Here is a 26249-nt window from a genome sequence, read left to right as displayed (position 1 = left end):
ACATTTCCCTCTGGTTGTGCAAAACTGGCCGAGACTCTTTATTAACACACTAATAATTGATTACTTTAGAGACTACAGGAAATCTGGAGAGCCAGGTGACAGCTGGACTGCTCCATGGTTTACATAAGCCAATAGCCACAGTGATTGTTTAGGGTTTTTCATTTTTGTTTTTGAAACAAGGTCTGACTGTGCATCCCTGGTGGCCTCAAATCGCCATACAGGCCAGGCTGGCCTTAAACTTGAAGGGATCTGCCTGTTTTTGCATCCCAAGAGATTAAAGACATGAGCCACCACACCTACTACCTACAGTGATTTTTAAAAAAATACATTTATTTATTTCTAAAATTTTATTTACATGTTTTAATATTTTACACTTGATCTTAGACAAAAGGCCGAGAAGCGATGTTTTAATATTTTAAAATGCATTTATGTTTGCACATATGCATGTGAACATGTGTATGTGACTTAAACGACAACATTCAAGAGTTGGTTCTCATCTCTCCTCTTGAGTTACAGGGATCAAAGTTAGCCTGTCGGGCTTTGTAGCAAGCACCCTTACGGGATTATACTTAACTCTCTAGACCCATATTTTCTCGTGTCTAAAATGGGATTTGTAAGCAAGGGCACAGCGACATCACTGAATGAGTAGAAAGAAAAGTTTATTGGGGCTCAAACCACCAAGGCAACAAACATTCCCCTGCCCCCCCGCAGTGTGGGGAGAAGTCAGCAGAATGGGGGGCTTTGAGCTGTTACAGGCTGTTGGGATTGACCTGGAAGTAGATGCCCTTGCCTGAGGTAGTTGACATTGGGGGCAGACTAAGGGAGATTCCTGGTCAACAGAAACCACCTACAAGCTTCTGTTTGTGCAGCCAGAGTCCTTCTGTTTAGGACCAGCACTGGCATTCTGGGGGGCTGCTTTGGACCTAATAGGATTAAAATAATGCCAACTCCATAAATGTATGTAAAGCCCTAGGCACAGAGTGGGGTGCATAAGCGTTTGGTGGATATTAGCTGATGTATCTGAAACTGGGGGAAAATTATCTTGAATATCCTTAACCTCATCCCTCAAGTTTTTAATCTATAGAAATGGTTCCAAACTGGTTATCAGCCTCTTGCAAAAGCGGCTGTTCCTTGTAACGATTTTCATATAGACAGAGCTACGCCCTGTCTTCTTGATTTAACTGGCCCTTGCCCGGGCTGTACTCTCCTCCAATCTTTGAGAAAACATCTTCCTAGGAATCAATTCACACATTCATACTACTTCATTCATTAATTCATTCGTCCACATTTATTCATTCATCAATCAATCAACCAACAAATACCCACCGAGAACCTACTATGTACCACATTGGGTTTACCCAGCCCAGCAAAATCCAGAGCAGGAGTGAATGCAAACAGGGCCACCTCTTTTTTTTTTTTTTTGGTTTTTCGAGACAGGGTTTCTCTGTATTACCCTGGCTGTCCTGGAACTCACTTTGTAGACCAGGCTGGCCTCGAACTCAGAAATCCACCTGCCTCTGCCTCCCAAGTGCTGGGATTAAAAGCATACGCCACCATGCCCAGCTCAGGGCCACCTCTTACATCTCAGACTTGTCAGGGACACCTGCTCCTCCCTTCCCTCACACTCAAAGTCACTGCCATTTCTGGGGAAAGCTTCAGGTGAAGGAATTGGGGGCAGGATGAGACCCTGAAAGGCAGCTTCAGACAAGGGAATTGGGTGAGTCTGAGAGTCTGGGTGCGGTCGGTTAGGGCCCACTGCGGGGCACAGGTGAGGGGCACAGGCTGGCGGGCGTGTTCCATTCCACCGTGGGGAAACTCCGGGGTCCGTGGGGCGCGGTCCAGCCAGGCGCCTGTAGGGCGAGAGATGCTGCCCCGCCCCGGGAGGGCGGGCCCGGGGAAAAGAGTACTAGAAGCAGCCGAGCCACCGCCCGGCTCTGACAGCTAGCGGAGCGGCGGGTGGAGCACTAATCAGGTGAGCGGCGCACAGAGCACTACCCAGGTGAGCGGCGCGGCGCGGGGACCGGTGCTGCTCAGTGCGCCAAGAAAGGGCTGGGCTCCCGGGAGATGGACGGAGGTGACCTTCAGGGTCCCAGGCGCTGGTCTACCGCCTTGGCTCTCCTGCGGGTAACTCTCGGAGAAAGTTAGTCACGACCTACAGTCTCTTTGGGATGGCGGGATGCCAGCGGGCCCTGGGCACTCCTTCGAAGCCCTGCGTTAGAGTGAGCCACAACCTACGGAGATCCACCTTGTAGCTGTTCCCTAGCTTGGCCATAGGGATCAGGTGCCTCTTCTGGCACGCTGGGGGTGGGGGTGGGAGTTTGGAGACTCAAAAGACATCTCCCAGGATTCCTGACTCCTGGAGGAATTCCAGCAGGCTCCTTTGGTGCACGTGGAAGCCTTCCACTAGAGATCTTGCTGTGTGGTGCCAGTGAGTTCCGCCAGGTTCAGCGGAGGTAGAGGCTACAGCCACCCGCTGCGTGCTTGACCACACAGGACAGTGCTGCCCAAGCCCTAATGCGCATGTGTCGGGATGAAGAACTACTGTAACCTCTAACATTTTTTTTGTAAGCCAAGTGACTCATCCGTGACCAGTGTGGATATTTGTGCAATAACCTCTAGATCTGGGTGGAGGAAGTCTTGGGTGTGGCCGTGTTGGCCTCAGAGTGCAGACCCTTAGCGGGAGGCTTTCAAAGGTAGCATTTATTCTGAATTATGTTACTCAAGCACTATTGCAGGGAATCGATGATGGGACCGGAATGAGTTGGGGCAGGGGGGGGGGGGGGAGTTAAGACAGAGGTTTAGGATTCTGGTTAACCCTAGCAGGGAAGCAAGTGATTCCTATTTGAAGCAATTGGAATATTTATAAAGCGACCCCCGGGGAGCAGGGTTTCTGGATAATGAGAACATTTGGACTTAGTGATCCGGCTAAGAACAGAAATCAGTGTGTAAAAACTACCACTTTCTGAAATTCCAAGATGTTTGCTTCAAGTTTATAGTTCCATATTTTTATTTATTTACTTTGGGGGCAGGGGGAGTGTCTTAGTTAGGGTTTTACTGCTGTGAACAGACACCATGACCAAGGCAGCTCTTATAAGGACAACATTTAATTGGGGCGGGGCTGGCTCACAGGGTCACAGCTTCAGTCAATAATCCTCAAGGCAGGAGCATAGCAGCATCCCGGGTGCAGGAGGAGCTGAGAGGTCTCCATCTTCATCTGAAGGCTGCTAGTGGAAGACTGGCTTCCAGGCAGCCAGGATGAGGGTCTTAAAGCCCACACCCACAGTGACACACCTACTCCAACAGGGCCACACCTTCAGTTAGTGCCACTCCCTGACTGAGCATATACAAACCATCCCAGGGAGACAGGCTGCCCCTGCAGCCTAGGCAGGACTGGAAACTTACTATGTAGCCCAGGCTGGCTTTCAATATTCAATCCTGTCTCAGTCTCCCAAGTGCAGGGGCTAACAGTGTAAACTACCACCCCCAACTGTTTCCATAAAACTTGAAGTTTAATAACAAAAACATTGCTTGTCTGCAACAATAGTCTTTGGTGGCGGTGGTGGGGAGGCAGTGCCCATCTGAAAGAATGGTAGTTTTTTTTTTTTTTGTCCAGACAGGGCTGGTTTAGAACTTGTGATTTTCCAGGCCAGTACAACCACACCTAGTAATTGTCTCCTTCTTGGTCACTGATCATTTTTGCTTTGTTTTGCTTGTTTCTTGAGATAGGGTCTTACAATATAACCTTGGTTGGCCTCATACTCAGTACAGAGTTCAGGCTGGCCTTGAACCTATGCTACTCTTTCTCCCATGGTTTCCTGAGTACTGGGATTACAGATGTGGACCAACCATCTTTACACTAGCCTTTTCCCCTGAGACAGTCATATTTATCTGTGATGGAGACTAGCTTCCTAAATTCAGAATGTTTAGGAGTTTGGTTTAAAATCTGTACTTACTCCATCTTCTGGGGAGGACATGGATGAGGTCTTCCAGGCTTAAGCTAAGAAGTGTTTAATGGATGGCTCACTAAATTGTACACAAAGCAGAAGAGGTAGAGAATTGCTTGAGGGTTGGCTGGAAAAATTTATCATTTTTCCGTAGGTTGGGTCTATTCAAGGGTTCTCAATCAATGAGATAGTTCACTGGATCAAAAGCATGTGTCCATCATTTTTGGAGATGGGGTCTCACAGGCAGCCCTGGCTGGAACTCCGTACATCAGGCAGGCCTGGATCTATATGACACCCTCCTGCCTCTGCGTCCTGAATATGATCAGATGCTTTCCAAAGAACTGTTCCTTAGGTGGGTGCGGGCGTAAGTGCCTGTCATTCCAACATTCAGGAGGCAGAACCCAGAGAACCTCAGGTTCAAGGCCAGCATAGGCTACATTTAGAATTCTAAGCCAAACTGGGCCAAAGAACAAGACCTGTCTTAAAATATATAAGCGAACTTCTTACTTCCTGCCAGTGAGCTCGTGTCCTAGGTGAGTCTTATTTATGATTCAGATGCCTATTTGCCTAGCCAAGGTCTAAATCTTCACTGCAATAGACACATATACATTCATAGTACATACACCTCAATTAAAAAAAAATCTATGTTTAAGAAGTAAATACAATAAAAAACAACAGCTAAAAACAATGAATACTTTTTTTGGAAAACCACAATTTATAGGTTAAAATGTGGTTTTTCTTAACAATGTGACTGTGCACAAAAGCATTCTGTACTCAGCAGCCTGTGTGTTGAATGATTCACCGAGTTAGTGTTCTGGCTAAAGCTCTATTTTATTTTTAAATCTGTTTACTATTTCAGCATGCTATGTAGTTCTGGATGAACAAGCCAGAGAATTTTTCAGGGAAGTAACTAAAAATTTCAAAGGAGTCTATTTTAAAACATCAAAAAATGTACACTTTTAAACTAGTATAGGACAAACCTGAATTAGGAGTCAGGAAACTTGGGAACCTTGTCCCCAAGATGCCAGTGAGATGGCTCCTGGCCACCGAATCAGCTCTCGGATTCCTCACTTCACAATGGGAATGTTTTCTCCAGCCAGTGTCACCAGATTGCTAACAAAATCAAAAACAGCTCCGTGAAAGTTCTTTGGGAGCTGGAAATCACTCTACAAGTGCTAGGAGGGTGTCACTATCCCGACATCCCGTGGAATGTGTCACAGAGCTGTCCAAAGTGTCATCCAAGACCCACGTGCGTCACAGTGAAGTCTGCTGCCTCTAGGGTTTCATTGGGTCAGATTGGAAAAATGGGCCAGTCTCTTAAAACTGTAGCATACTTAGGAGGGGATGTCTTTAGGGAGCAGCGTTCGTTGGTTAGTTTTTGGAGACAGTCTTGCTATGTAGCATAGGTTAATGGTAAACTCAATCCTCCTGCCTCAGCCTTTTGAGTGCTAGGATTAGAGGTGTGCAGCACCACTCCCAGCAACAGATTGCTCTTGTTTTTGAAAGAGTCTGCCTGTGCAGCTTAGACAGGCTCCACATTTCTGCTCCTCTTGCCTCAGCCTCCCTAGACCTGAGGTGGCAGGCGGTGAGCATCCTTCCTTGTAAACTTTGCTACTTTGAAGGGCTGAAACTCTTTGTTGGTTTTATGGCCCCTTGTATGTGCATTTATCTAAGGATAGACATTAACAGCCTGGATTGGTAGTTTTCAACCATATGTGGTTTTGGCCTTAGCGATTTGCCCATGTTTGAAAACATTTGGGGTTGTCATAAGTTATAGGGTACTGTGCCACTGGCATCTAATGGCTTGAAGCCAGAGATGTTGCTGAAGGGGTGCGAAAAGGTTACTCAGAAGTGCTAAGTTCTCTGCCCACTCTGAACCTCAAACCTATTTCCTAACAGGCTCTCACTACATAGCGCTGGCTGGTCTGGAACTTGCTCTATAGATCAGAGCTGGCCTCAAACTAACAGAGATCTGCCTGCCCCTGCCTTCTGAGTGCTGGGTGCCATTTTGCCCAGCCTAGGTTTTATTTTCTTAAGGAAATTCTGAAGCCAGGAACTGTGGCTCTTGCCTTTGATCCCAGCCATTGGGAGGCTGAGGAAGGGGGACTGTTGTAAGTGCTCCAGGCCAGATTGAGACCCTGGAGCTTTTGTGTGGTTCAGGCTTACCTCAACCTCATGGGAGTTCCCATGCTATAGCATGCTGAGCTCACAGGCACGCCACACTACGCTCACCTAACCATGTTAGTTCTTGGGGAAATTGAGTAAAACATCACCGGTGGGCAGATGAAGTTAGAAGAGTCTGATTACTTCCAGGTCCAGGTAATTCTCACGGTAGCAAAATGATGTAGTCATTCTGAGCTCTGATCCAACCCCCCCACCAGCCCCACCGGCCCCCACCCCCACCCCGGTCCAAAGCTACCCTCCCATGGCTGCTTGAATTACCTAGTGCTAGACTGTTTGCCAAATATGCCGATGCTGTTAATTTAATCCCCAGCACCCTAAGAAAGAAAAGATTCCAAACCAGAGCTGCTCTCTGCTACCTTCTGAGGGATCTGTTGAAAAGTGGGGCAGGTTCCAAGCCTCTTGTGGTTTTATAGGTGTGGCACAGGAGCAAAAGCCAGAGGGAAACAGGGTATGTCTGCAAACCAGTCCTGAGACAGCTTTGTGTAAGGCAAACCTGTTTGGCAGTATCTTGAATGCAGTTGCTTCTGTTCACATTGCCGCCCAACTCACCTTGGTTTGGCTGATTTACTGCTGTTGTATTTGGAATATCGAGTACCTTAAAAAACAAAAAAACCAAAATAATGCAGGCACCATAGCCAACACTTGAGATGCTAAGGCAGGAGGATAAGTTCAAGGTCAGGATGCGCTTCCCAGCTCACCAGCAAGCTCTCAGATTTGAATGTCCCAGTAGAGGCAGGCAGCACTGACCCTACTCTTTGTGCTCATACATCTCATGCCCCTTGCTGGTCTGTGGGCCCAGTCATTGTGTGGAAAGTGATGGCTCAGAGCAGGCATCAGGTGTGCCAGGGGAGACTAAATAACCAGGCAGCAGCAGCCATGCCAGCTGTCTTTGAGATCTCAGTAGGAACCAACAGATAGCTTTCCTCTCATGTCCCGGAAGTGCTGTGGCTGGGAAGAGGGCTATACTTCCCATGAATCCTTGCAAGGAGAAACTCAGGGAAGCAGGTAGCCGAGAGAAGCCGTACCTTGTACCATCTTTCACCGAGAGAAGAGGCAGGACATTCTCGACCTACTCCTTGGCCCTCAAGGTCTTTTGCTCTCTGGCTTCAGAACACAAGCTCCTGACATCAAAGTCTGACTTCACAACCTAAGTGGGTTTGGAATTTAGCTGTAATGTATCTGTGCCTGTCCGCAGATGTTTTTACAGTCCAGCATCATTGACTTAGGCAAAATGATTGTACACTGACTGGAATTGCCCATGAACTATTTAGGATGTTTCATCTCATGAAGGTTGTAAATTGTTTTAGGCTCGAATACCAATAACCCCCTTTGGCTTTTCTCTCTTAGGAAAATGGCAGACAGCTTTTCGGTAAGTATTTCATGTCTTTTTCCTTAGCCCCATACACACTCGCATGGGTTAGAAGGTTTCATTTCTACCACCGAGCTTTCCCTTTGACCCTCCTCCTGACCCTCGGCCTGTTAATGGTAGACTTGCTTTTCCAGCAGCAGATTCCAGGGAGAGGTGTGGCCTCTGCAGCAGGGATGTCCCTCCTGGAAGCAGCAGGACCAATGGCATGGTCTGCTCATGCCAACACCTGCAGCTGTTTCTCATGTCGGTTAGAAAGCATGTGTTTATAACCAGCCAGTTCCTGGTGTAAGCTAGAAGAGCTTAACCCACCCTGATCTGCGATGATGAGAGGCCAGAATAAAACACAATACCAGACAGAAGAGGATCAAACTCAAAACAGCACAATAGGCGAGGGAAGAGTGTGAATCTTCTCCCATGTCCCAGCTTCTTAGATCACGAATGCCTGTAGCCCACTGAGTTCTGTGTAGTGAAGGAGTCCCATCCTCTAATTGTTTGTCTTTCTTTATAGCTTAATGATGCCTTAGCTGGCTCTGGAAACCCAAACCCTCAAGGATATCCAGGTGCATGGGGGAACCAGCCTGGGGCAGGGGGCTACCCAGGGGCTGCCTATCCTGGGGCCTACCCAGGACAGGCTCCTCCAGGAGCCTACCCAGGACAGGCTCCTCCAGGGGCCTACCCAGGACAGGCTCCTCCTAGTGCCTACCCCGGCCCAACTGCCCCTGGAGCTTATCCTGGCCCAACTGCCCCTGGAGCTTATCCTGGCTCAACTGCCCCTGGAGCCTTCCCAGGGCAACCTGGGGCACCTGGGGCCTACCCCAGTGCTCCTGGAGGCTATCCTGCTGCTGGCCCTTATGGTGTCCCCGCTGGACCACTGGTAAGAAGGAAGTTGTTTCATGGGCTTGCTGTACAAGTGGAGGGGACATTGGGGAGGGGGGGATTTAAGCTTGCTGCTTAGAGCCATGTCTTAAGGGCCAACCACAGGGGTGTAATTAGTCAAGTGGGAAAAGGAATGTGTTCATATTGAGTTTATCCTGTGACTTGTTATGATAAGACATTGATAAAGGTGCTTTAATATAAATCAAGTTAAGATTGTAGTAATAATGAGTGGTGCACACCTTTAGGAAACAGAGGCAGAACTATCTTTGTAAATATGAGGCCAATCTGGTCTACATAGAGATCCTGTTTAAAAAAACAATTACACCATGAGGCAAAGCTGTATTATTAATAAACACTGAGTTCGGTGGCTTATTCTTATAACCCCAGTAAATACTGAGAGCTTTAGCTCAAACCAGGGATGCAGAAAAGGAAAATGATGGGGTAGGGGAGACTCCTCCATCTCATACCCATGCAAGGAGCCTTCCAGTTTACCCACCCACTGGGAGCAACTCCAGGAAGTATATATAGGGTCAAATGCAGATCAGAGTGAGAGATGGGAGTTTGGGAGACAGCAGAACCTAGGAGGAAACTTCATAAAGGAGAGATGAGAGGCAGGGACAGCGCTCTGGGGATGTCTACCATACCTTAAGCACTTTGCTCAACACTTGTGGAATGAACTGTAGAAGTGCTCATTCAACACAGACTCATGTGCAAAGCATTTTGTTGGTGACCTGCAAGCACAGAAGCCCCAGTTGACACAAACCTTTCCTTAGAGAGCTGAATTACAGTGCTGTATGTCATGTGTCAAAGGACCCAGGGACCCTGTGCATGAAAAGATTGTTGGTCAACCATCATCTAGCTTAAAATGTTAAAAAAAATGAGTCTGTCTGAATGAATTATGGGTTGAAATGGGCCCAACTGATGGTCCAAGAACATTTGGTCGTTAATTTGTTAATTTCTCAATTAACTTTTGTGTACATAGGGAGCACTCTCTATCTTCCACTTCTTTAGGCCCTGGACAAGGTGGTCTCAGAATCTACACAGGGTTCTGTGTTGGTCACTGCATTGTACCAATGTTTGCAATGTACTTTACATTCCCCAAGAGAGCATAGTGCCTTACTGACCCTGGAATGCTTGTGTGTCCCAGACGGTGCCCTATGACCTGCCCTTGCCTGGAGGAGTCATGCCCCGCATGCTGATCACAATCATGGGCACAGTGAAACCCAACGCAAACAGGTACAAGGGTGACCCCAACAACCTATCTGTTGGATGGTTTTGAAATAAAGACTATCTTAATTAAGAAGATTTTGTAAGTTACACAGTTGAATCCAAGTTGGGCTATCACATGGACTATCTCATAATCAGTACTTGATCTTATGTCACTTTTTGTCGGGATGTTACAGAGTGAATGGTAACATCCTCTACTCTGTGTTTTGGTGTGTGTCATATGCTTTCATTGTCATGAGTGCAGGGTGAGGGCTGTTTGTGGTGGTTTGAATACACTTGGCCCAGGGAGTAGCACTATTAGGAGGTATAGCCTTGTTGGAATAGTGTGTCACTGTGGGCATAGGCTTTGATACCCTAGTCCTAGCTGCCTGGATGTCAGTATTCTGATAGCAGCCTTCAGATTAAGATGTAAAACTCTCAGCTCCTCCTGCACCATGCCTGTCTGGATGCTGCCATGTTCTCACCTGGATGATAATGGGCCGAATCGCTGAACCTGTAACCCAGCCCCCAACCAAATGTTGTCCTTTATATGAGTTGCCTCGGTCATGGTGTCTCTTCACAGCAATGGAGACCCTAACTAAGATTACACCATTGCCTCTTCCTTAGACAAATAAAACTGAGGCGCAGGTCTTATGTTTACTGAATGGCAAGCTAGGAACCCCAGCCTTCTGGGTAGGTGTCATTTACTTAAAGGGTTTGAGAAGATGGCAACTCTTTTTTTTTTTTTTTTTTTTTGGTGGGTTTTTTGAGACAAGGTTTCTCTGTGTAGCCCTGGCTGTCCTGGAACTCACTCTGTAGACCAGGCTGGCCTCGAACTCAGAAATCCGCCTGCCTCTGCCTCCCGAGTGCTGGGATTAAAGGCATGCACCACCACACCCGGCTTGAGAAGATGGCAACTCTTATTAAGGAAAACATTTAATTGTGGCTTCCTTATAGTTTCAGAGGTTTAGTCCATTATCATCATGGTGGGAAATATGGCAGAGGGCCAGCAGACATAGTGTTGGAGGAGCCAAGAGTTCTACTTCTGGATCTGTACGCTATGTCACTGGATGTAGCTTGAGCATAGGAAATTTCAAAGCCTGTCCCCACATTGACATACTTCCTCCAACAAAGCCACACCTCCCAACAGTGTCACTCTCTATGGGCCCATTCAAACACATGACTCTATGGAGGCCAAATCTATTCAAACCACCACATAGCTGTTAAAGATTTCATCAAATCAACCTTTGCCGCTGGAACAGGTTTAGCTGAGGTAGATCAGGTTACAGTGAGGTAATTTGGGATATCCATGCCAATTTATAGTCACCTTGGGATGTCTGGACGGAATGATTACTTCCAGTCATACTTATATATAATATGAAGAAGCTGAAAGTCCCCAGCAATCCATTTCACCTGTCCCTGAGCTTAGTAGTGCCACAAACACTCCTGTAACCATTAGTGAGTCTGTCTCTAAGTCTTATGGACCAAAGGTAGACATTCCAGCCAGACATACAGGTTTATTCAAGAATTTTTAAGTACAGGATTGGCTATGGAGGTGGATACCCAACATCCTAGCTTATAGGAGATGGAAATAGGAAGATTCTAAGTTCAAAGACAGCCTGAGCTATATAGCATGAGTTTATCTCAAAAACAAAAACAAACAGAAGGAAGCTATGAATTCCTCTGTATCAGTTTGTACTTGGTAAAGGAATGGGAGTCACATTCTGTCACCTCCAGCCAACCTCCCTCCTCTGGTTCTGCATGGGAAGCACTGTCCCAAGCCACTCTTCTTTCCACATGGCTTAGAGAGATGCTCTAAGTTTGGGGGCCCATCACATGGTATAACTTGTCTCACAGTAAATACTCTCATATGTATGTGTGTGTGTGTTATATGTGTATGTTCTTCTCAAAATATATATTTATATAACCTGTTCTAACATTGCGCAGAACTATAGAGTTAACATCAACAATTAAGGGTTAGTGCACTAGGTAATTTAGTTCCAGTAACACTAGTAATGTAGCCTGTGTACTGACAACTCAAAACTGATTCTGGGTCAAATAGTAAACAGAAAAAGAACTGTGTGAACCCACAAACACCCTAACAAATTCATGGGGAAAAAGTGCTTGTGTGACAGAGATGACAATCTCTGTCCACGGGAGAACTAGAACCAGTGGACCCAACCACTACGGTCACATTCCCCGACTGCTCCTGAGTTATTCAGAATACCCAAAGAATCGCTGTTGGGTCTAGATCACAGACATCAGCTTCTAGTGTTACTGTAGGGAGCTCACCTTAAGACACCCAGTAGGGCCAGTCCCTTAACAACAGACTTGAGTTTGCATTAACACACAAGAACAAAAAGGGTCAGGAAGTTCACGTGGCACTTTAGCCAGTCCGCACCTTGTGTGCTGACTTTACAACAGAGCAACCGGGAAGTAAACATTAGCTACATCCGTGTACCCCGCTGTTCTGAGATTTCCGGTTAACCATGGCAAAGTCAGGTACTTGATAGTTCTTAGGTAGCTGGCTTGCTTTTGACAGATATTAGTGACACACATTTAAAATTGCAGCCCTGGGGAGGCCAAGGTAGGTGAGAATCACAAGCTGGAGGCTAGCTTGGGCTCCATAGTGAGATCGTCTCAATGACCAGACAAGGCAGATTTGTCCCACTGGACTTGACTTTCGAGGTGATCACACTAACGAATGAGAGGGTGTGCCCGTTCTTTTGAGTTGGATCTGATTCTGTGGCTTATTTGCCTCCAGAACCGAGAAACAGTTCCAACATTTTATGAAAGGGTTTGCATTTTAGAAAGTTAAATGTTCTTGACTTGATAGACACTTTAATTATCTTCTATTTCTGGTTTAAAACAGGATTGCTCTAGATTTCAAGAGAGGGAATGATGTGGCCTTCCACTTTAACCCCCGCTTCAATGAGAACAACAGAAGAGTCATCGTGTGTAACACGAAGCAGGACAATAACTGGGGAAAGGAAGAGAGACAGTCAGCCTTCCCCTTTGAGAGTGGCAAACCATTCAAAGTAAGTTGGGGCTTTGGCTGTATGCACACAGTGTTCTCTTACCAAGGGGAATCACGGAAAAACCTGTCCTAGGCACCTGGCCAATCTTCCTCCCCACCAGTAACCAGCCTCAACAGGCTAGGGCTGAGGCAGGAGCAGCGTGTCCTTCAGCTCCTTCAGGAGCCTCCCCATTGCCATGGGCACCTCTCCAAACAATCTTCCAATAGCGCATCGCTGGTCTCTATCACAAAAGTCCACTTACAGGATTTAAGGATGAATGTTCATTAACTACGGGAAAAAGTATTTCCCAGCCTTCCCAAAACTGGCTATAAATTTGTCATTAAGGGATTCCTTCCTATGTTGCTGTTTTTAACTTTTGGTATTATGGACCCCATTAAACTTTTGGGTTGGTTTTTGTTGAGAAAATAGGGTTTCTTTCTGTAGCCCTGGTTGTCCAGGTACTCAGAGATCTGCCTCCTGAGTGCTTCTGATAACTTTGATATCTTTTTATTGTGTTTTAGATCGGACAATGTAGATTCATTTTTGCTATCCAGCTACTGCTCTGGGTCATTTTCATTCCAGAAGTAAAAGTAAAAATGAAATAATGAACTTCCTGAACTAAGGATACACTGGTTTAGGAATCAATATATATTTCCCTTTACATAAAAATTGGCAGATGAAAACAAAACACGGCAGACAGTGTGTCCTGGGAAACACACATGGCGGAATGCCTGGTTATTATATGCTTTTGACGGTTTCCCACGTTTGCTTCCTAGATACAAGTCCTGGTTGAAGCGGACCACTTCAAGGTTGCGGTCAACGATGCTCACCTATTGCAGTACAACCATCGGATGAAGAACCTCCGGGAAATCAGCCAACTGGGCATCAGTGGTGACATAACCCTCACCAGCGCTAACCACGCCATGATCTAAGCCAAAAGGGGCGGCACCGAAACCGGCCCTGTGTGCGTTAGGAGTGGGAAACTTTGCATTTCTCTCTCCTTATCCTTCTTGTAAGACATCCATTTAATAAATAGTCTCATGCTGAGAGATACCCATCGCTTTGGGGGTTTTTATGATACTGGGTGTCAAATCTTAGGACCTCGTGACTGTTAGGCAGTGTTCTCTCACTGAGCTACACATCCCTAGCCTTTTAAACTTAGTGTGTTGTGTGTCTGTGCACATGGGTACAGGTGCCTGCTCACTTGAGAGGCACCAGGCCTCCCGGAGCTGGAGTTACAGGTGGTTGTAGGCAGTGTGACCAGGCTGCTGGGAATCAGACTCAGATCCTCGTGAGACAGGTCAGGTCCACTGATGCCTCCAGCTGCCTGTCTTTATATGCCCTTTGATTTGGTGCAGTGTGAGTATATAAAGGGAACTATGTAATTATCAATAAACCATCCTGATTTTTACAAAGGAAATACACTGAACGGCGCCAGCTCACCAGCAGACAGTTACCATAGGCATCTGGGGAGAGTCGTGTTACTTAGTGCTGCTAGGCGATTCCAAGGAAAGATCAAAGGGTGCACTTACACAACCCTAGATAAGGGCCAATCAGGGTACAGGAAAGAACGACGTGAGGCTGCTGCCAGTGCTGACCCTGCATACTGTCTTCCAGCATTATTCTGTACCATGCAGACTCTGTTCTATAAGGCAGGGAGCAGGTCGCTCACACCAGCATCACTGCAATTACGGGACAATCAGGTATATAGTCCTGAACTATCTGTTGTGGAGGCTGGTCGTAAACCCATTTTTCCTGTAAAGCCCCAGGTTATTGCCTTCAAATGAGTACTCAATACCATTAAGGCTGTGTCTTGGTTTTCATGTCCATTCTCATACCTAACACTTTCTATCTTTCCTATTATCAGTAAGCTCAAAGTAGGAAAAGGTCAAAAGTCTTGTTCTACAACGTTATCTTCTCGATTAGTTTAAACTGGTGAATGTCAGAAGCTGGCGTCCCAGGAAAACAGAAATCAAGAGGTCTGTAAAAGCAAGCACTTGCAATTGCAACTGATGGGACAAGAACGTACAGAGAGCTGGGTCTCTCCTTCCAGAATGTAGGTTCCGGGCATTGATCTCAGGCCGTAGGTTTGGTGTTCTTACCCATCAGGCAATTTGTCCACCCATAACTTTCCGTCATCCATTAGCAAGCTGTTCCATGCCGCCTCAGGTTTTGCTGGGGGGGGGGGGGGGCATTTTATGAACATTCCTCTAGGCAAACTCCTCAGGTAACCTCCCAGGAAGTTGTGTGGGTGTCATAAGCACCATCTTTCCCCAAAGCCAAACACACCTACTTCTGACGTCAAAAGGAGACTAAACTGTCTCTTGACGATGTCTAATCCTAAACCTCCTATTATGTGTGGAATGTCTTCTTCCAAAGCACAGCTCATACTCAGACCAAATTGTAACACAGGGAACACAGGGTAGGGCTGTTAGCTTTTGCTACTGTGTGCTGTTGGTAGCACTGAGTTGTCACTTATGTTCTACTGTATGTATGAATGTATGATGTATGTATGTATGTAAGATGTATGTACGTATGTGCGTGGGGGGAGGGGAAGGGCTGAAATATGCCACAACATGAAGGTGGTGTCAGAGGACAGTGCCTTTCTCTGAGCCATCTCCCTCCTGTATCAGCAGTGTTTTATGGTCATGACGCTAAGGGATTATAAAATCAGGGCTGGAGTGATGACTCAGCCAAGTGCACACACTGCTCTTTCAGAGGACTGGCTTTCCAGAGTCCATGTGAAATAGCTCACAGCATCCTGAAATTCCAGATTTTTTGGTAAAGATTCTTCTCTCTCTCAACCTTGTCCATGGCAGCTAGCTCTGTTAAAGGGGAAATGACCAGAGGCAGCAAGGATTGAACAGTGTAACTCTCGTCAGTGCACTTCAGGAAACCTTATCTAAAGGATTGAACAGTGTAACTCTCGTCAGTGCACTTCAGGAAACCTTATCTAAAGGAATGCAGGAGAAGCAAACTATCCTGATGTCAACAGATACAGGCGCTCAAGTGAAAACCCATAAAATGCCCGCAGATGCAAAGCTTTATCTCACTTTATCAGAGAATTAACAATGCGAAGAAAAGAATATTTATTTATTTATTTATTTAGGTTTTTCAAGACAGGGTTTCTCTGTAGAGTCCTGGCTGTCCTGGAACTCACTCTGTAGACCAGGCTGGCCTTGAACTCAGAAATCCGCCTGCCTCTGCCTCCCGGAGTGCTGGGATTAAAGGCGTGCACTGAATATTTATTTTAAATTAATATTAAAAATCATGTTAAATTTAAAGCCCTCCTGGTGTTCCCTTCAGGGTCTTAGTGGTGAGAAGAGAATGAGGTCACCTCCACCTCCAAAGGAGAACTGTCTGCTGCGATCTGGCTGTCTGGTCTCCTCCCGAGTGCAGGGGCTGCTGCAGCTGAGGCCTGGCTAAAGAACACAGCAGAGCAGTCAAGGAATCCACCATCGAGTGTGGCCCCAAATAAGCTTTCTACACCCTTAGTTAACTGAGTGCCAAGGAGTAAGCAACTTTCCCTATGTAACAATGGAATTATTAACAGCGTAAGACCTAACGTAAAGGGTTTTTGTTTTTTATGTGCACCACCATAGCAGGCGGATCTCAAGCTGCTAGCCTGGTCTACAGAGTGAGTTATAGGACACCCAAAGCTACACACACATATCCTGTCTTATTACCTCCTGAGCCCCCAGTAAAGACCCGCAGCAGAGCACAGCTGGAGTAAAGAATTTCAGGGTGAAGACCACCAAGGCGATGGGGACAGACACCACCCTGGCTGCAGAGTGAGTTCCAGACCACGTCCTGGCTGCAGCAGAGCAGCAGAAGCAACAGCTTAAGTTGTATTTTCTTTCTTTCTTTCTTTTTTTTTTTTTTTTTTTTTGGTTTTTCAAGACAGGGTTTCTCTGTGTAGCTCTGGCTGTCCTGGCACTCACTTTGTAGACCAGGCTGGCCTGGAACTCAGAAATCCACCTGCCTCTGCCTCCCGAGTGCTGGGATTAAAGGCGTGAGCCACCACACCCGGCTTGTATTTTCTTTTTAGATATACTTTACTAGAAAAACTTGCGTCACATCTACCATAATCCAAGCCATGCATTTGATATTTAAGTTTTCATCTACTGTGTCCAATCAAGTTTGAATAGAAGATACATGGTCAAGGTTTAAGACCAATTAGATTGTATGATTGTTGAGCCTTTTCTCAATTAAAAACTTTAAAAAAGGGCTGGTGAGATGGCTGAGTGGGTAAGAGCACCCGACTGCTCTTCCAAAGGTCCAGAGTTCAAATCCCAGCAACCACATGGTGGCTAACAACCATCCGTAACAAGATCTGGCGCCCTCTTCTGGAGTGTCTGAAGACAGCTACAGTGTAATTACATATAATAAATAAATAAATCTTTAAAAAAAAAAAAAAAACTTTAAAAAAGTAAATATTTTATGTATATAGGTGTTTTACCCACGGAGGCCCGGAGAGTGTTGAGCACTATGGGGCGAGTGGGTGCTGGGAATTAAACCCCGGGGCTCCGAGGCATCCCTCCAGCCCTCTTCCATTTTTAGAACAGATCCTGTATACAATTGAACCCATGTACAGATAATGGGAAGACATACATACCAAACCTTGCACTCAAGTTGGAAAGTGAGTAATGTTCATTTATAAAACAAATTTGAGCACTGGGACACCTGTAATATCAGAACCAGAGAGGAGAGTTCGAGGCCAGCTTGGTCCCTATTCTGGACCCTATTTTGAAACCAAACAGGGTGCTTGAGAGGTCTCAGCAGGTTAAAGGGCTGAAATCCCAACATAAGAGGACTGGCTCCCCAAAGCTGTCCTCTGGCCACCACAAATACTGTGGCATGCACACACCCTCAGAATAATCATAAATAAGACACACTCAGTTTTACAACTGCACAAATCTATAAGATTATAGTCTAAAACTTACTGGTTCAAGAAGGTGGCATTCAGAAGTGAGACTTTTATGTAACAGTACTGAAAAATAAGAGAAATGATTTTAAAAGAACATTGCTTTGATCAAGGGTTGTTACAAGTGGGCAAAGCTTTAATCAATCAAATGAAGAAACAGACCTGCTCCACCTGGCTGTGTCACCTTGTTTAAATGCACTTTAAGTATGAACATCTTCTATAAGAAAGCACCATCCTTGTCATTTTAAAGGTACCCATGTTACTGAAGAGGAGCAGACAGAAGCCAGGGTGGTGCACACACCTGTAACGCCAGCACCCAGGAGGCAGGGCAGGTGGCTCTCCATGAGGTCCTGGACAGCCTGGTCTACACAGCAAGTTGCAGGCCAGCCAGGGCTACACAGTGAGATCATGGATCACGCAGACAAAGACATTAAATGACTGTGCAGCTGTTAACATTTCACTTTACCTCAGGTCTCTCACAGACCTACAGAATAGCGAGGAAAACAGACCACCATTGCATTGTAACACAAATATGAGGCCTGTTTCCTTATAGAACAATCACAACATAGTACATAGCAACAGGCATTAGAAGGGAAAAGTAGGCTACTCTGAAGGTAGCTTCTGGATGGAGGCCAAAGAGAGCCGAGGGAAGCTCTGAGTCTAACAGATCAGGTCTACTGCCAAGGCCTCCCGTCTCCAGTGTGGGTCAACATTGCTCTCTGAAGCATCAGCGTTAGGAGAACCACATTTCTCTTTCTTCCCATTTTGAAACAAGGTCTCGCTGTATTGCTCTTGCTGGCCTGGGACACTGCGTGCAGTACAGGCTGGCCCTGAACTAGGAGTAACCCTCCTGTCTTGGCTTCTCTTTTGCTAGGATTATAAGCATAGCCCTTCACAGCTGGTTGAAGAACAAAGTATTCTGAAACTAGTTTGTAGGAGATAGTTATAGTGAGCTTCTAACAGCTTAACCCTCACCATGAGAACCTGGTTCTCAGAATTCTACAACAGTCATCTATATCCACACTGTTTTCCAGGCTTCATTGTATCTGAGAAGATCTAACCTGACTGGGACGCCTCAGCTTCTTCTTGTGAGGTGCTGCTCTGTGAGGAGGTATTTGTCTCAGGGTTGCTCATCAGCAAATCCTGGGAGATGACTGCAGAACTCACTCCTTCCACGGCTGAGATTGCTTCTTTTTGATTGGTATTAGCATCACCAGCAGGAAGAGGCAAATTCGTTTCAACAGAGAAACAATCCATCTTGACATTTATTTTATTTACATCCTAGAGGCAAAAAGTAGGCTTTATAGATTCCAATCACCCATAAAAAGTGGGCATTACAAGGCCAAGAAGTGGGAGTGGGTGGGTAGGGGAGTGTGTGTGTGTGGGGGTGGTTTGGGGGACTTTTGGGATAGCATTTGAAATGTAAAGGAAGAAAATACCTAGTAAAAAAGTTTTTTCAAAAGTGGGCATTATAGATTCCAATCACCCATAATTGAAACAAATGAAAAAAGTTTTACTGCTATTAAATATATGAAAAAAGAGAAGGCCGACATAGTAAGACGTATATAAAGCATGCAAGACAGCACTCAGGGGGCAGAGGCAGGAAGATCTCTGTGAGCTCGAGGCCAGCTTGATCTACAGAGCAAGTTCCAGGACAGCCAGAGCTACTCATGAAAACCCTATCTGGGAAAAAACAAAACAGAGAGTGTAAGGAACACCCCGAGTCTCACTGTCTGGCTTCAGGCCACCTGCACAAACAATAAACAACACAGTAATGAAGACAGCCTTTTCCGCAAGCGCCACACTCAGCTCAGAGATTGGCACACAGCTTTGGAAAGAGAAAGTCAATTACAAGAGCAAACTGGACCTGGTGTTACCCACGACTCTGGGGCAAAAAGGTTCCAGTACACAGACGAGTATAGCTATTGTTATCATTACGTTTGGTTCCAAAAAATAAAGGCCAGGGCAAGAGATGGTTCAGTGGTTAAGAGCACTGGCTGCACTTCTCAGCATCCACAAGGCAGTTCACAACCTTCTATAATTCCAGGTCCAGGAGACTATGCACATAGTGCATAGATATACATGCAGGCAAAACACACATACATAAAATAACTCTTAAAGAACTTTAAAGAGGCCAAAGATCGTGGATTCTCTAATTCTCTGGTTCTGCAGACATCTTGATGTGGCCTGAAGAATACAAAGAGAACGTGGCTGCAAACAACCCGAGGGACATGCAACTGAGGGTGACTCTGCCTGTAGTGTCTCCAGTAAGCGCCTGACATAAACAGATGATGCCCTTGGCTACCTACCACCACCTTGCAATAGGACTTACATGCTTTATGTCACTTGAATCTTGTTCTCCAGGACACGGGGTGTCTTCTACGTGGCACCTGAAACAAGCAGTGGTATTATACAGCAATCATGAAACATCACAATCATTCGACCTGGGCTCTGTCCATCCTGCATGGAGATCACTAGTTTGCATAATGGGGCCGAACACAGAGCCTGACCCAGGAGTCAGTCGTTGATCCGTACAGACTAGACAGCTATTGTATGATGGCCACACAGATGATGTCCTTTTTTCCTGGAAGCTCACAGGCCCCTTCCTTTGCCAATCACTCAGGCTAATACCGTTCCGCCTGCAATGCTGAATCTCAGCCAGATCCAGAGCCACATAAACAGGAACAGGCCAGGGTGAGGCCAAGTCCTGAAGCAAAGCGGCTCAGTTATTGTGTAGGCAGCTTTGCTGTGCTCTGTGTGACAGATTGGCTTCTCAATGTTCCTGCCTCAGCTTCCTAAGTGCTGGAACTACAAATGTGCTACCATGCCTGCAAGTTGGCTACGTATACTTGATAGTGTCATTAAATATATTCTAATCATAAATGTAAGTAGACACTAGATCTGAGTATGTGTGTGCCCACAAACACAGAGACAGAACAAATATAAATGAAGATGTAATTGAAAAGAAGAACACAGTACAGGGCTGGCAGAGTGCTTGCCCAGAATGTGAAGGCTCTGTGTTCAATCCCAGGACCACCAAAAACCAAAACCATGAAGATGACACAAACAAACCCACCTAATTTGTATGTTAATAAAAAACAAATTAAGACAATGTATCTGTCATAATCTCTTCAGGGGTCAACTAGATGGTTCCTAGGTAAAGGAGCCTGCCACCAAGCCTGATGATCTGAGCTCAGCCCTAGAACTCACTCACATGTTGGGAGGAGAGAACTGATTGCTGAAAGCCGCCCTCTGGCTTCCACACACGTCACAGCACCCATGCGTGAATCTACACATTCAAAGTAACTAAACAGAATGAAATTTTATTTCTTCACGTTTGTTTTAAAAATATTCTCTTCCAGAGAGATGGGCTTTTGCTTTTACAGAGGATGAGTTTGGTTCCCATATTGGTCAACTTACAATTGCTTGTAAGTCAGGCTCCAGGAAATCTGAAGTCCTCCTCTGCCCCTGCATGGATCCACACACGTGTAGCACACACACATAAATAAAAGTGAATCTTAAACAACAACTTATTGTAAAGTTGTTTTGTTTTTTCTCCCAGTCAGGGTCTCTCTCTGTGTAGCCCAGGCTGTCCTGGAACTCACTTTGTAGACCGGGCTGTCCTCGAACTCAGAGATTCACCTGCTTCTGTCTTCCAGGTACTGGGATTAAAGGTATGCGCCACCACTGCCTGGTTCAAAGTTGTTTTAAGATGCCTTCTGGTAAGACATTTGCAAATGAACATTAAAAAAACTGTGTGTGTGTGGTGTGTGTGTGGTGTGTGTGTGTGTGTGTGTGTGTGTGTGTGTGTGTGAGAAGGTCACAGGCTGGCAAAACAGGTGACCCACTGAACTATCTTGCTGGTCCCAGTAACTATATGACTCAACTGCTATTACAGGTCTTCCTAATATAGATAACAAACTTTAAATTATATAAAGTCTAATAATAAATTATACAAAGTATGATAGTAAATTGATATCTTACAAAACAGATTTTTTATAATACCAAAAGCATTTTTGAGGCCCTAAAGGATGAAAATGCTTTTGGCATATATCAAAAGTTTAAAAAGACATTATAAAATAGTTAAGGATTTTCATGCGCCTCCTCTAGTCTACCTCCCAGGGTCTGGCCCACCCCATGCCTTATTTAGTGGGATGTTTTTGCAACGAGGAGTGCTCAACATTTTTTTTTTTTTCCGAGACAGGGTTTCTCTGTATAGCCCTGGCTGTCCTGGAACTCACTTTGTAGACCAGGCTGGCCTCGAACTCAGAAACCCGCCTGCTTGTGCCTCCCAAGTGCTGGGATTAAAGGCGTGTGCCACCATTGCCCGGCTAACATGTCAGATTAATAACAAGTCCAACATGTTCTCCAGACCTCAGATTACAATTTCCTACTTGTTTAAGGTTCCTCTTCTCTCTCAGATTAGCTGCACACTTATCTATGAGCCACCATAAGGACAGCTTAGGTTATGCTGATGCAATTGTGTAGAGAATGGATCAGTTTGAGCAACTACAAGCTAAACTTCATTAAGATACCACTTAAGTTTCTCTCCCTGTCCCTGGCAGGGCTACTCTAAGGGTTGGCTAGTTAATGACCTAAAGCGATGTCTAGGTTGTCTGCACACACTGGGCACTTTCTCTCACCAGAGGACACCACACTGCTTCTCTCCCTTGTATTGCACGGTACACTTCTGCCAATTGCATCAGGACCACTTAGCAACTTCAGTCCTGGTGCTTTAAGACAGGCGGTGTTGCTAAGGCTGGCTCCAAACTGCTGGTGAAATAATCCTTCCACTCAAGTCTCCTGAGTGGCTATGATTACCAACACTAGAGTTGGTTCCAACCTGAAATCTGAAGTCTGTTTCCTTAGAAAAGAGCAAGCCTTGCCCACATGTTACAGGGTTATATGTGAAGTTTAATTAGAAACATACGCTTTCCCAGCTTAACCATATGGAACGATGCTCACGTCAATACCACTAAACTCACAGCACACATGAAAGAGATACCTGCTTTCAAGAGCATCTGAAAACGTCCGATCAACATGCTCACTCTTGCTGCTCTGAGGGTCCGGCTTCTTCAGTGGCATCTTCTGTCTCAGAAGGTCCCCTGCAGCCCTGCTCTCAGGCACAACTTTGCTGGCAGACAGAGGTGTTCCAAATCTTTGAGAACGACGTTCAGAAGACAGGACTGGAAATAAGAAGAACAAGCCCCATAGCAAGTCTTTCCGTCCAGACTCTGTTCAGAGAGGCGGCACAGAGCCTGCTCTTGTCAACATCTGTTACTGTCCAGTACCAGGGGCTTTGTGGGACAAGAGGATCGTCACGTTAACCCGTGCTCAGCTTTCTTGTGCCATGCCTATGATGCTATCTCAAAAGGCTGCCGAGAGGTTCAGTAGTTAAGAACACTGGCTGCTCTCCCCAGAGGGGCCAGGTTTGGTTCCAGCACCTCGTGATTATTTCACGACAGCTCTAACTCCAGGTCCCGGGGATCTGATATTCTCCTCTGACTTCCATAGGCATCAGGCACACATGTGGTGTGGACAAAGTGTAGGTAAAGGTACATAAAATCAAACTAAGACTTAGAAAGAAAGATGAAGAGGTGCACCTCGGACAATAAGCAGTAACAGCAAGAATATTTTAGAAGGTATAATGTAAATTAGCAAGTGAGCTATCCCTAGCTAATGCAGGCAACAAGTGCTTGGGTCAAAAGCTTTGACTCAGAGGAGTGGCAGCGCACACCTTTATCTCAGCACTTAGGAAGAGGTAAGAGATCTCTGTGATTTTGACGCCAGCCTGGTCTATATAGTGACCAGCAAGGGCCACACAGAGAAACCCAGAGTCAAGAGAGAGAGAGATAGATAGATAGATAGATAGATAGATAGAGAGAGAGAGAGCTAGTCTCCTAACAAGTTCCTTTGATGGTTTACCACAGCAGTCTTTCCAGGTAAGTTGAGACATCAGCTGTCTCCTGCTGTAGATGGTTACCAAACACCGCTGAAACACAGGCTAGTCACGGGAACAGGGGAACAAGAAAGCATTACAGATAAACTGCTGAGACACTTGGCTTCCTCCAACATGGCACTTGAGCAGCTGCTGCCAGAACCATAGTCCTAGCAGGAGGTAAGAGAATGACCTCACGTGGGTAGCGTACAGGAGACCGTTGAATACAGGGATGAGTAGTGGGGACTGGTGGCACAAGCCCGACACCACATCCTCTCCAGAGGCTCAGGCAGCAAGCTGCAGGCCTGTGTGAGTCCAAGGACAGCCTGGGAAACTTAGCCAAGCCTTGTCTAAAAAGAGAGGATTTCAGAAAAGGAGGCTATGTCTGGAGGGACAAGTGCTTGCTAACCACATGTCAAGCTGAGTTTGCTTCCAAGGATCTCAAACACAGCAGCACAGTTGCCTCCCCCAACCCCCGTGCAGAAGGGCACGGCTGAGGGAAGTGTGATAGCTCAGGTCTGCTTCCTCTGCATCGTACCCCTAGCCCAGCTTGTCTCGGAACTTCACAGACAGACTGGCACTGCATGGCAGAGACAGCTATGGCATCACTTGGAGAACAGGCACAAGCCCGCACAAGTCTCAATATGTGATGTGCATGCGGGCTTGCCAGCACAGAACCCACTTCTAGCCATCAGCGTGTGGGGTCTTTCATGGGAAAGTCACTCTCCACCATTCACTCCAGCCCCCAGTTGGCCCAAACACCGCTCTTCAGTCTCAGCAAAGATACAAACCTGAGAATGACTTCACTGGGCTCTCGATTCTGAAAAACCCAGCATCAAACACTATTTTGTCAACTTCCTTTGTGGTCTCCGGAGCCACTGCGTGGGCTTGCACTTCCTGCTGTGACCTGCCTTTCATTGCATTCTTTATGGCAGCGAGGCGACTCCTAGCTGCCGCTCGTCCATCGTCATCCTGCTTTGCTTTGCTTGTTCTACCGGGCACAATTTTTTTCTGCAAAGAGAAATAGTAATTAAAGGTATGTTCATTACTACCTTCTCCTGTTCCTGTGGCACTGAGGACTGACCCCAGAGTCCTCCCTGTGCATAGCAGGAAATCGTTCTTCCACTGAAGTTAAGTAGCCCTTTTAACTTTTATTCTGAGACAGGGTCTCACTATGTTACTATGTTGTCCCCCATGGCTTGAATGCACACCTGTTTCAGCTCAGGACCAGCTGATATTAAGGGGACATCATCTCACCGACTGAGCATCACCTTGTGGGGTCTGATGGTGTGGATGAAAACGACCCCCATAGGCTCATGCGTGGGAATGGCTGGTCCCCAGTCAGAACTGTTAGGGCAGAATTAGAGGTGGCCCTGCTGAAGTAAGTATGCCCTTGTTGGAGGAGGTGGGGATGGGGGCTGGTGAATGAGGTTTCATAAAGTTCTCTCCAACCAACCAAACAACGTAGAAGGAGAGACATCTGGTGGTCACAGGCAGAATTACAATTCTTATATGATAGAGACACTAATAAATTACTTTGAGAGCTAAACACACAATTAAGAAATATCCACAGGCTTTTCAAGCTGCTAGTGCTCCTGCGAACATGGTGAACGTGCCTAAAACCCGCCGGACATTCTGCAAGAAATGTGGGAAGCACCAACCCCACAAGGTAACACAGTACAAGAGGGGCAAGGAGCCCAGGGAAAGCGGCGTTATGACAGGAAACAGTGGCTATGGTGGGCAGACTAAGCCTATTCTCCGCAAAAAGGCTAAAACTACAAAGAAGATTGTGCTGTGACTGGAGTGTGTTGAGCCCAACTGCAGATCTAAGAGGATGCTGGCTATTAAGAGATGCAAGCATTTTGAATTGGGAGGCGACAAGAAATTGGGAGGGCCAAGTGATCCAGTTCTAAGCAGATTTTGTTATGAAGACAATAAAATCTTGACCTTTCAAAAAAAAAAAAAGAAATATCCACAGTATGTCAGGAGCAGCAGTGCAAGTCTGTAATCCCAGCATCCTGGAAGCTGAGGCAGGAGGATTCTGCTAAGCCTGCCCCTGCACCCCCAGCATAGCTGTAGCCATTTTGTTCCATGCCCACCAGCTATTTCATATTGTTGCCTGCCAGTCATTGACACAGAAGACTGGGGCCATGCTTCCCACATAACCCGTCATGCTTCTGACTGTTATAAGGTTTGTTAATCTTCAATTCCACAGCTGTAAGCGTCACAAAGGACCCATCAAATTAAAGATCAATATGAACTGTTATGTTTAAAATGGCTTGAGTCAGGGCTGACCACCAGGCAGCCCTTCAGCACCTGCACATGAACTCACTGGTTTCAGCCTCTATAAGCTGGCCCTGAGAAATGTCCAGTGCACAGCTTTGAGCTGTTGCCCTGGTTGATCGGTCTCGGGGTATGTGTTCAATAAACCATCCTTGTTTAGCTGAGGTCAGCATTCGCCTGGTTTATGGGGTCACTCCTGGACCCCAACAGATTCTGTGTTTGAATTCAGGCTGGGATACTTAGTAAGACCCGTCCCAAAAAACAATTATCATTATACTAGCCATTTTTTATAAGTAACATCCGTTACTATTAAAGAAGATTTAAACGATCTGACCATTCCTCTCAGATCTTTGCACTGAGATTTCATTGAGAGGAAATAATAAAGTTTATTTTACTGAGACAGAATTCAGAGCACCTTTGTTTGCATAACATAGTATAAAGTGTCAGAAGGAGACTGACCGTTTGATAAATGTCCATTTGAGGTGTACGATGGACTTCAAAACGCTCT

At 46.0% G+C, this 26249-nt stretch overlaps 2 protein-coding genes and 1 pseudogene across 6 annotated transcripts in view; 2 read left to right on the top strand and 1 right to left on the bottom strand.

The window, feature by feature from the left end:
• The first annotated feature begins 1921 nt into the window (after positions 1-1921).
• Lgals3 (galectin 3) lies at positions 1922-13649 on the top strand. Of its 2 annotated transcripts, none has more exons than XM_021182128.3 (6): positions 1922-1972; positions 7476-7497; positions 8006-8371; positions 9521-9609; positions 12452-12617; positions 13373-13649. In XM_021182128.3, the coding sequence occupies exons 2-6, from the start codon at positions 7480-7482 to the stop codon at positions 13526-13528; spliced, it is 795 nt and encodes a 264-aa protein (XP_021037787.1). In that variant the 5' UTR covers positions 1922-1972; positions 7476-7479; the 3' UTR covers positions 13529-13649. The 2 variants fall into 2 exon arrangements, with proteins under 2 accessions (XP_021037787.1, XP_021037786.1); XM_021182127.3 differs by having other exon boundaries at positions 1925-1999.
• A 2088-nt stretch (positions 13650-15737) lies between these two features.
• Dlgap5 (DLG associated protein 5) overlaps positions 15738-26249 on the bottom strand; it is a 31605-nt gene continuing 21093 nt past the window's right edge. For 2 of the 4 annotated variants that reach the window (XM_021181657.2, XM_021181658.3), the window contains exons 14-19: positions 24250-24469; positions 22526-22706; positions 19853-19910; positions 18582-18801; positions 17540-17586; positions 15738-16018 (exon numbers count right to left, since the gene is read on the bottom strand). In XM_021181657.2, the coding sequence (XP_021037316.1) occupies positions 15899-16018; positions 17540-17586; positions 18582-18801; positions 19853-19910; positions 22526-22706; positions 24250-24469 (846 nt within the window). In that variant the 3' untranslated portion in view covers positions 15738-15898. Of the gene's footprint in view, positions 16019-17211; positions 17280-17539; positions 17587-18581; positions 18802-19852; positions 19911-22525; positions 22707-24249; positions 24470-26249 lie in introns of all 4 variants that reach the window. The other 2 variants (XM_029468701.2, XM_021181659.3) reach the window with 2 other exon arrangements.
• On the top strand, positions 25056-25427 carry LOC110309182 (large ribosomal subunit protein eL42-like; annotated as a pseudogene).

The sequence above is a fragment of the Mus caroli genome, unplaced genomic scaffold (genome assembly GCF_978045245.1).
Source record: "Mus caroli unplaced genomic scaffold, Mus_caroli_1 scaffold_12, whole genome shotgun sequence".
Taxonomy (NCBI): domain Eukaryota; kingdom Metazoa; phylum Chordata; class Mammalia; order Rodentia; family Muridae; genus Mus; species Mus caroli.
The sequence above is the reverse complement of the archived record's forward strand: the minus strand, read 5'-3'. Positions and strand labels throughout refer to the sequence as shown.